The sequence below is a fragment of the Seriola lalandi genome, unplaced genomic scaffold (genome assembly GCF_002814215.2).
Source record: "Seriola lalandi dorsalis isolate HSWRI2012SDOR001 ecotype SW California unplaced genomic scaffold, Sedor1 jcf7180002054658, whole genome shotgun sequence".
Lineage (NCBI taxonomy): Eukaryota > Metazoa > Chordata > Actinopteri > Carangiformes > Carangidae > Seriola > Seriola lalandi.
This window is the reverse complement of record NW_019525211.1, coordinates 370,800-382,186: the sequence shown is the minus strand read 5'-3', so window position 1 is coordinate 382,186 and position 11,387 is coordinate 370,800. Positions and strand designations below refer to the sequence as shown.

The 11,387-nt window shown below is 37.8% G+C and overlaps 1 protein-coding gene across 1 annotated transcript; it reads left to right on the top strand.

Moving 5' to 3' along the window:
• The first annotated feature begins 1,071 nt into the window (after positions 1 to 1,071).
• On the top strand, positions 1,072 to 3,622 carry cnpy4 (canopy FGF signaling regulator 4). The gene is made up of 6 exons (XM_023420807.2): positions 1,072 to 1,248; positions 1,400 to 1,526; positions 1,849 to 1,945; positions 2,276 to 2,398; positions 2,530 to 2,647; positions 2,969 to 3,622. The coding sequence occupies exons 1-6, from the start codon at positions 1,164 to 1,166 to the stop codon at positions 3,109 to 3,111; spliced, it is 693 nt and encodes a 230-aa protein (XP_023276575.1). The 5' UTR covers positions 1,072 to 1,163; the 3' UTR covers positions 3,112 to 3,622.
• The last annotated feature ends 7,765 nt before the right edge of the window (positions 3,623 to 11,387 follow it).

The window sequence follows — 11,387 nt, the reverse complement described above, 5'->3', positions numbered from 1 at the left end:
ATCTCTATCTTCTCCCACACAGACTCCTGGAGTATCTGTTGCTGCCCAGTGTGTTGCCCCTGACACCTGAGAAACCAAGAGGCAAGCACCTTCTATTTTAACTGCTTCACTGCCAAATATCAGGCTAATTATCCCCCATTCCTATATATGTGATCAACCTCACAACCTGCAACAGTGCATTAGTGATGACCTAGAAAAAGCATGTTTCAGCAAATAAACTGCAATGGCTAAAAATTAAGTGTTGTTGTTTTTTCATTTTACGTTGGGCTTTTTAAAGAACACATCAAGGGACAAAGAGGTAAAGATCCAACATTGAAAAGCAAAATGTGAATAAAGTAAAGTAAATAGCAACGTGACCATCAAAACATCAAAACACATGCTCTGCTTTGCTTGAATCCCATTCCATGTAAAATACATAGAAATACTTCAAAGTATGTGTTAAAATATGGCAACAATGGCACATATGTCCAATATATTTTCATGGTATTTATACCATAAATGCTGATATATGAGGTATGGATACATAAATCCTTCCAGAAAACTGGTGCATTAAATTCTCAGACAGTGTTACGACAAATATCTCAAAATGCATTTAATTGGTGTAATATTTTGGATAAAATAAAGAAATTAATATTTCCAATTAAATAAATATGATTATTTTTAACCTTAACGATTAACCTTTTTAAATAATATATACTATAAACATATCAAAATAACATGACATGTATTATTATATTCTTTATATTCCTATATTCTTGAATAAATTGGTGTATATTTGGAGTATACTGTAAAAACGGCTAGGCTACATATTAGCATACTAGTTATAATCTAAAGTTACAATTAAAATTCGCAGAATTATGTTGATATTAAAGCAAACATTTAAAATTATATATGTAAAATAATATGAGCAGGGGGTCAGACAAATGAGAAGTGGTATGCTGACTTTTAGAAAGTAAAAAAATGAAAAATATGAGAATAAATACAAATGACATACGTATTTTTTTTGGAGTTGAGTTTTTCTTCTATCGACCTTCCCTCCTGAAATCGAAACATCGGGGATCGGCTACGCATGCGCAGTGGCAAGTCGCCGTCAAAAATGCCGATGTGGCTGCCGAAATATTAAACTTCCAGGTCGCCTGTGGGATTTAAAGCAAACTGTCGCAATGAATGTTTTCTTTCTGGCTTTGTTTTGTGTCTGCTGCTTTGTCGCAGCAGACGAAGACGAGAGGCTGCCGAATAAATGCGAAGGTAGGACGAGAAAGCGACACTAGCTAGCCGCCGATATGGTGCTATTTGTTTACAAATGTCTCTGTCCTCTGTCTGCCTATAAACTTTGACATGCACGCTGGTAGAACAAAGTTTTTACGGCTTTTTACGGTTGTATTTTCTTGTCTGTCAGTGTGTAAGTTTCTGACAGTGGAGCTGCAGGATGCTCTGGCGAAAACCGGCCGCTCCAAAGAAGTGCTGGAGGTTGGAGAAGTGCTGGATACAGGCAAGAGAAGAAGAAAGATCAAATACAACACGTCGTAAGTTAACTCTTGTCTGAGGAATATAACTTTAACATGGGGAGAAGACAATTATTAGCTACATGCTGTTTTACAAAGGAGTCCATGTCACTGCTGTTATTTCTTCAGACTTTTCTCAACTTCTCCAGTTTCACTACTGATATTAAAAAATGAGTTTTATTCCCCACCACTAGAGAACTCTGCTTTATTTGTTAAATCTATGGAGTTACCCTTTAAGAGGACATCTCACTCTTGCATTGTTTAAACTGTTAGAAAGCCTACAACTCTGCCGTGTGTCTATGTGTGTGTGAGGCCAACATTTAAACATGTGTTTTGACTTCAGGGAGACTCGGCTGACAGAGGCGTTGGACAACATATGTGAGCGCATCCTGCAGTATAACGTCCATGCAGAGAGGCCGGGCAGCCTTCGATATGCCAAGGTCAAGTTAATTTGCTCATGTTTTAACATTTTTCACACCCAGTTACATACATTGTATGTTCCTAATGGAGTTAAGAGCACAGGAAAGAATGAGAAGTTTTGATTTTCTAATGGAAAATATTAAGGATTGCTTGTAAGTAGTGTGCCTGTGTTTCCTGTGTGTTTAGTCAGTGACCTTAAGTCTGAGTTCCTCTACCAAAAACTTGTGCTTCATCATTTATTAACAACCATGCCTAAAATTTAAAATTTTCTTGTTTGATTTTTGTCATTTTCAAACATTTCATTAACTTTGTATAGAAAACTGACAGATCGCTATTTTGTGTGACTGCAGGGAGCCAGTCAGACCATGACAACTCTGAAGAACCTGGTCCACAAAGGAGTTAAAGTGGATCTGGGCATGCCGTTTGAACTGTGGGACGAGCCGTCTGTAGAGGTGTCGGACATGAAGAAACAGGTAGGGTTGTGTGTCCTGCTGTTGTCAAGTACAGCACTTGTGGAGCAGTGGGAAATGGAAAATTGGAACACAACTGATTTATTTCAGAGACCTCAATATAAACTTAATATCTGATTGTGTGTGTTGTGCAGTGTGAGACGATGCTGGAGGAGTATGAGGAGGTGGTGGAGGACTGGTACTTCCATCATCAGGAGCAGAGACTGGAGAACTTCCTCTGTGAGAGCCACATCCTCAAGACATCAGAGCTAGGTAGGGGACACAGAGAAAGTGGGGTTAGCTTCACTTCAGCACAGAGACGTGTTTGGTAAAGTCTCGTCCAACACTCTTGATCTGTCCCATTATTTTACATTGTCTTTCTTTAAGAGCGCTGTCTCAAACACAAGTTACAAGGTGGATCCAAAGGAAATGAAACAGGAATGAATGCCAACAAAATAAAAATACTTTTAGTTTTGCACATGAACTCACTGAAATCCAAACATCCCAGCCCTCTCTCTTCCCTCTGATTGAAAGCAAACTGTGTTGCTGAAACCTCTTCTTCCTCCTCATGTTGTTTTTCTCTCCCTCTGTCAGAATGCCTTAAGGAGGTGTGGAAAGGAGACATGGGGAAAAAAGGAGGGGCTGGCGAGGCAGGGGGCGACAGCACTGAAGAAGAAGGAGTGAATGACAACACAAAGAAAGAAGAGCAAAAGACGCATGACGGTGGGGAACTATGAGGAAAACACTTTGAAAGAAAGAAAAATGCAGAAGACAACACAAAACCTCAGTTTTAGAATTTGGCTGGCATGTTTTTAACTGTTTTCTTGGAGGCAAAGTCCAGTGCATATATTTACATTATTTTAACTATTTCAGCTTTTGAATGAAAAATCTTATTTTAACTTTATTTCTGGTGCCAAATCTAGTGATAGTTTACATTGAGAGTTACATTGGTGTGAGATTATGCTTTGTACAATTTAACACTAAATTTCTCCTGTTATTTTTATAGAAATGGTTTTAGCCTTTTATAAACTGTTGCACCTTTTAAAACACTCATCTATTTGGATTAAGGTTTGAAGCCTTTACCATGTTGAGACTCTTTCAGTGTTATATGTGTGTGAACGCTGTTACATCTCTTCTTATGCCAACACTATATGGTACATATGACTTATTTTTTACCCCTAACTGCCATCTTTAATTGCAATATGTACAGTTTTTCATGTTGAATAAAATGCTTTTTATACATAATAATGTTGCATATTTGTTTGTTTTTTCTGCAGTTTGTTGAAGAAAAATCTGCTAAAATATATGAGAGCACATTTTGTTACCAGAAGAATTTGCCTCTTATTTCTGTTTCTCTCACATTTTCTCTGTATATTGTGTCTAACTTAATGATAATTTGATGCTACAGTTATCAAATTTTCTGTCTTTCTCTCACTTGAACTAAACTCACAAGACCAGGTAAACAAACCAAACTCTGATGGAATAATAACTGCAGTTGGAGATCACAAGGTCAAGACCTTTGTGGTGAAATGTCATGAGGACAGCATTGAGCCAGAGTGTCTGGAAGATCATCCGAGCACCTCTGACTGACTGTAGAGGTGAAGTGATGGTCGGTGAGCTTTGTAATAATTAGAAATACGATGTCAGTACGCCTGGAGAGTGAGTAAAAATTGCTAAAAAAAGAGTGTCCTGTGTGCAACAAACCCTGCTAAAGCTTGATCATAGTATAGTTGCATAATGCTGCCACCTAGTGGTTTTGCTTTGTTTCACTTTTACACTTGCTTTAGTTCACTCCTCCAACATCACCTTAAGGCCTGGAGATTGAAGGAGCTGCCATTCCTGTGCAGTGTGAATATAAAAGGTGCAGTTACACAGACATAATGGTCTCTAGAACTGCATATGTGCCGTTGCTGTTACGTTTTATTGTTGGTAGAAAAGCTAGAAAAAAGTGGAGCTCAGGGAGATAAAAGTATATATTGTACTTTATACAATGCAATATGTATACTGTATCAAACAAAGAGAAGTTCTAAAGTCAAGAAAAGCATCTCCATATGTAAACTGAGATAGTTTTGATCATTCCCCCTGTCTAGAATGGCCCTGAAGTGATCCCTTTGTAATTTATTTTTTCACATTACTTTGAGTGTGATATGGGAGAAAAAGGACAGAAATCATAGACACAAGTATCACACATTTTTGACTGCACTTCAATATCACACTGTGAATAAAGAAATCGAAAACACACCATACTCTAATGTGTTTGAAAAGTAATAATTTTACATTTGAATATATTTTACTTTAATTATTTCATGCACCATAGACAAGGCACTTTCTGTTTCTTCTTATCAATTAGTAACTTTCAGACTGTATTTGCATTGATGGAAGTGTGAACTAATAGTGATTTTAGTCCCTTTCTAACCCTGCAGGAGGGACACGGTGAGCATCAGAGCCCTGAAGCCAACCTGGAGTCTCCCCGATCTCTGCCCCAGGTCAGGTCATCTCAACCTCAAATATCCAAATTAGGAATACATTTTCCCTGAAAGACCAAATATACTTATATAATATAGTAAAAAGATGGATCGCTTGTTCAAAAATGTTCACTTTAAATATATTTAAATAATAGTTTTCTTTCTATGTTTTCTATGTTTAGGTGACTGAAGCAGTGAGAGAAAGTTGTCAGTTTACTTCCTGGGTGAAACGGTCAGCGTTGACCTCTGTAGATCATCATCATCATCATCATCATCATCATCATCTTCCTCTTCATCTGTATGTAGAAAGCTGTGTGGCTACTCTGACCTCTGAGTCCTGTGTCTTTAATGTCTACTGTAGTTCCTCCTATTCATTTTCCAAACTAAAACTACTTCCTATGATCACTTTTTGGTGGTCCGCGCTGGCAGCATAAATCCATCAAGTTCCTGTATCCCATTAATATTTAATGCACCCAAATTACTGATGTATTAAATGCTGAGGGCAGAAGTTAAATCTGATAAGGATACGTGTGTTCTTTGCAGATGTTTTACAGACTCCGAGCTGAACGGCTGCAGCTCTCGTTTCCCCCAGATTCAGCCCAAACCTTTTTTCCTCTGCCAGGACCACACACACACGCTGTGAGCACCGATCTATAAATTACAATTTTTATTGTCAACCAAAAATAATCTGGTCTGCACTCTGACATTAATCATGTTGTACTGTCTCCTGCAGATCTTTATTACATGTTACCTGGAGGCAGAGCCCATTTCTAACAAGGGCCTAGTGAAAAAAGGCCTGTTCCGTCATGAGTGGGAGGTCAGTTTCCTGTTTTATCCTCTTCTCTCTGCCTACTAATGAAAATGTGAGGGCTGCTGTAGGGTTCAAGAGACACACAGCAGTAGTGCCAAGTCCAGCCACAGGAGGGCACTGAGGAGCAAAACAAAGAGCAGACAAAATGGTATTGCGTCTGTTACTTGTACTAGTTGTGTTGAATTTATCACTGAATATATAAAAGAGGCAGTTTATGAGTCATGGGATCAACAGAAAACGGTCAACACCATGTGTCTAACTCAAATGTGCATCAAGTAATTGAGTTAAAAAACGGTGTTTAAGCATCTGTGAGTTCTTGGCCACAAATGTGTCAGTTTGACAATAATAATCAATAAAAAGTGCTGTTCCAATTTTGACCCTTTGTGTTTTATTCGCAGACAAAACCTCCAGGTGCATTTGAAATACCAACGTGCCTTTCTACGCTTTATTTATCCAGCAATGTGATGCAATCTCCCTTGATAATGGAATATTTCCACAGTTAAATCTATAACTAATAGTAAATTGATAGTTTCCAGATGCAATGATAACTATCTCCAAAAGGTACTATCTCCAAAAAACAACACTCCCATGTTCAGATATGTTTTAGGAGTTTTAATTGGAAATACTTTTTGTAACTATTCAGCATTTTTGTCTCAGGTTGTGGGTGATGGTTAATGGATGGTGGGTGGGTACTGTGTCAGGTGATGGCAGAAATCTGACCGGCCTGTCCTTGCGTAATAAAACTTCAAATATGCATTACATATGAACTGTATCTTCAAAGGAAGTCGTATGTAATGCATTTCAAAAGAGTGGTGCTGACAAATATTTATATTTAAAGTTTTATTATACAAGGTCAGGCCAGTCAGATTTCTGTCATCACCTGACACATGTGGCATAATACCCACGAACCGTCCATCAACCACAACCTGAGACAAAAATGCTTAATAGTTACAAAAAAAATACTACTGGACCATACACAATATTTTTTATCATATTACACAGGAAATCATGGAGTGTTTAATGGACAGTACTAAGTCAAGATGTGACAGAAAATGAAGGGAGAGATACATCAGAGAGGGGTTCACATGTAACAAACATCCATGGTTAATATGTTAAGCCCTGAGACCACCACGATGATATATACCTGCTGCTATTTGTCATCTGTTCCCCTTCAAGGACAAGGTATTGTTACATCATCATAGGCAGAAGGTAAACCATTCTGGACATTTGACAGTGGTCTTTTTCTTGACTATTGATCCTTGAACGCAGCAGGTTAACTTACAGTGAGTTTTTCCTCCAGTACAAAACAACATCTCCATCCAACACCTGTCAGCACTCATGCCAGGGACAAAGTGAGGGAATGGAGGAAAAACAAAAAAACATTGCATTTGGATTCATGGCAGCCAGGGTCATTTTCCACTCTGCTGCGTTTGCCAACCAAGTTTAAGAGCCAAAGAGCTCAATCAAGATTGTTTGTTTTTTTAAAAAGACATCTTTCTTGTTGCATTAAAACAAAAACCAACGTACTGTCAAGGATATGCTTTGTGCAGATTTCTGAAGACAAACGTAATTTTGTGTGTTTTTAATACAAACCTTTAGTTACCAGAGGTGATCCTCCAGGTCAAAGCTACAAAGAGAAACCTTTTGCTGCAGTCCCCTGGCAGGGCACAATTAAAACATACATACAATGACAGAAGAGCATAAAACAAGCATTGTAGGACACAATACAAAATTATACACTGTACATCAGCAACAAGTGTATCTAAAATCACATAACAGAGGAAGGTCCAGATAAATATCTCAAAGCTCATAAGATTCTCCAGTTTCTCCAGTATCCTGCAATAATGATACTGATACACATATCTAAATTAAATAATATCAGTTGCTCCACTGTTGATGAGATGATGTCAAAATCAGAGTGCTGTATATTGGTATTGGACAAAAATATATCCTTTGCAATACCAATATTCAAACTAATACATGTAAACCTTTCCATAGCACTTATTAGTTACCGTTTATGCAGAGGTGTGTAAAACAGTGTCGTCAGCATATATTTGCTATTCTATCTGGCTACAATGTTGTGGGAGATCATTGCTATTTAACTGAATAGTAGAGGACCTACCATGGATCTTTGCGGTACACCCATTGTCTTCAGATAATTTTTTCTGTTCTCTTAAACTTCCCTTTGAAGATGGAATGAAAATGGGATCCTCCTTTTAAAACTATTAATATTCATCTATACTAATTTACTGTTAATGTTTGTTTTATCTATTATCTTAAGATAAAAACATTTACCTAATTTCTGATTTTTTTTGGGCCATAGCAACAAATCTTTCCATCAGAGAGTTAATTTTACAAAAAAAGTGATATTGATTTGGTTCTATATAAATAAAAATGAATTTATTTGAAATGTGTTTCCAGGTCAATACAACTACACACTCTGGCACAAAAAGTTGTAGGTGTTGTTTCTTTCCTCCTGTACATGAGAAATAAATGTAAACCACAGATGTAAAATAAAAAAACATAATTTCTATAAACCTTAAACTCATGCCCATACAGTATCTGATAATTAAAACAAAGCACAGTGCCATATTGTAGCACTTAAAAAGTTTGAGCACAGCTAATCCATCAAAGAGACGCCCCTGTATTGTGAAATCTGCTCTTATTCTGTCATGGTGGCTTAATGTTGACTTTTATAATTACACCTCCGTGGTATTTTGTTTATTTTGATTTGAGTCTCAGCACACTCTTTGCTGCAGGGTTCAAACGTTGGCATTGCAGCGCACCTGTCAAAGACCACCTGAAGTGTTTTATTAAGCACTTAAACATTTTTCTTATTTCATTTTAGGGATGATTTCTGTTATCCATTAGCATTTATGTTATTTGAATCATTCAATAATGGCACCAATTTACCTCTACCTCTATCTTCATCTCAGCTCACTGAAATCTCTTGTGTCTTTGTGTTTATGCTGCCAAAGTGCAATATTGACGCATAAACGTGCTATTTCGCCCTTCAATTTACTTTATTGCACTTGTCCTGCTTCCAAGGATAGCATTTCTTAAGTGCACTGTAACTACTTGACACACACACACACACACACACACACACACACACACACACACACACACACACACAGACACACACACATACACACACACACACACATACACACACACACACAAAGCACACCTGGGGAAACATTCCTCGAGGGAAGTCATCAATCAGTTTTATGGCTTTCTCTGGGAAAGTTTCCTCCTCTCCAATCAAGCGTCTTCCCTCCCTCCTTCCCTCCCTCCCTCCCTCCGCCTCAGTTCTCTTTCTTATATTTCCATCTGTATCAGTTTTGCTTCACATCTGAGAACGATCCACTCCAGCCAATTAACTTCAACCATTTTTCCTATTCCACTGAGGGATAATTGGAGAAAACTGGAGGGTGAGCTCTCTGCCTGGACGATACGAGATAAGGCTACTGCAACTGGCTTCTCTCTGTGTTCTCAATTTTCCCGCCAGCGGTTATAAACCTGAGGTGGAGGATCTGCACAGTGTTAACAAAATGCCGTAACAAGTCATGAAATGTTGAATTAAGTCTTAAAGTCCTACTTTTCTTTTGTAAAGTGGGAAAACTGCCATGGTCTCTGGAGCAGATCAATCTGTTTCAGGAAGTTTTTCGTTTTTTTTGTGGTTTAGTTTTTTCTCCAGAGCTTGTAACAACAAATACAGTAAAATGATCTATTTTCAGATCAGTTGTTAAGCTCAGATTAACATAACGTGACTGTAATGTGTCACCGATGTTGGAAGGAGTACTCAGATCCTTCACTTAAGGGTCCAGCAAACATATTTTCTCAATTAGCTTCTTATTGTAAGCAGTGGGATCATGCAAGGACACAAAATTAGAACAGCTTTGCTTAATTTATATTGAGAGACTTTTGTATTTGCGTGTCTGTCTGTGCTCTTCTCACTGTTTCAAATCGGGTGGGGCTCTGTTGGGAAAAGATGAGGTAAGTTATTTTTCATGCACCATTTAGGATTTAACAACAGTTAAATCAAAATCTGATGTGGTCTTGTTTGCTTATGGTGGCAGACCACTATCCTCATTAATCAGATTAGCTGAGTTTTGTTTTTTTTTAAATTAAATTTAACTCTTAATAACTGCCCCCCCCCCCCCAAACTTTAAAGTGACCCTCCACTCAAAAATGTGTTATGGTCATTGTTACTTCTCCTGCATGGGGCATGGACCCTCACTGTGCAGAATGATGCATGTTTAGAGTTGGGACACTAAAAGTTTTTTAATTTACCTGACGAAAGAGAAAAGTTTCTCTATGCTCACTTTAAATCAGAGTTTACAGCTTGTCCCTTGGAGCATGATTTGTGGTTTCATGACTAATCGGAAGTCAATCCCGGTCCAATCCACAATTTACACCAGTGTGATGTGGAAACGTGACATCTGCATTGCACACACAAGAGAGAATTGACTTTAGGTGATGTAAGAGACATCTTATATCCAGTAGTTAGACTTTTAAAATAAGAAATAATTGTATATTCATCAATTGTGGATTTTTCAGTGAGGGAGGAGGTGTAAATGTCATTTTAAGAATTAAGAGTATTTTAATATTTCTTCAAACATGTCTGGAGGGAATCTTTAACTTTGATTGTTCCTAATTTAGTCACAAATATTCAATATTGTAGAGAATTGTTTAAGATTTAAAATGGAATTAACTATCAAAATGTATGAAATGAAATAGTTCCTTTCAGAGTGATTCATCATTGTTTTTACTAACGGCTGTAATTCTATCTGAAAGGGTGGTTTAATGTGTAACTGTGCATCATTTAACAAGCTGACTACGGTGGGGAGAGCATTCAAATCATTTAAAGTAAAAACAGTAAAACCATAATGCAATACTCTATTATACAAAACAAAACATTACAAGTAAAATGAAAGCAGTATAATTTCTAGACTGCTTAAAGGTATGATTCTTATACAGGGATAAGGGCTGCATCAAGATACTAACTTTAAAGTCTGAGAAGTAGAAATATTCACAGTTGAAAAATGGCCCTGAATGCGTCATTTTTTACAAGCGGATCATGTGTTTTATGTGTAAAATCTTCATCTGCAAAGTGACAAGTACAGCTGTTAGAAAAATGTCTTGGAGCAAAAAGTAAAATCTTCACATGTAAAATGCGGCGCAGTGACGGCAGAGTAGTTCAGAAAGCATGAAAGTGTAAAGCCAGAAGTCGACTCCAAAGAATACAAATGCCTCCAATCGGTCATTAACTCTAGACTATTGCTTGAGTCAATAAGTTTAGTACACTTAGGCCATTTTTTCCTGTTAATATCTGATTGGACTTTGGAGGGGTAGGCCGCATTTTGTCACATGATATTAATTAGAAAGGTGCACTGGCACTCGCAATATATTGCTTATAAGCTGATGAAAGATCAATCACACAAATAGACGTAATAGGCTGGTTAGGATGACATGAAGCAAATAGGATAGTGGGTATCAGCGTGTAGATCATCCAAAGAGAGGTTACTGTGAACTATGAAAGGTTATCAGCCCAGTGAACCCCCGTTTCGTAACGTCCTGGTTTGGGTGTGATGGATTTACAGTATATCTGAGGGGCGCCGTGCGTCAGGCAGGATGTGGCTCCTCTCGAGGTGGGATCTCTTGGCTGCAGGTCAGTTACTATAAGAAGAGACACCTCCCAGCTGATCCCGTTAATTTGTCTCCCTCCCTCCCC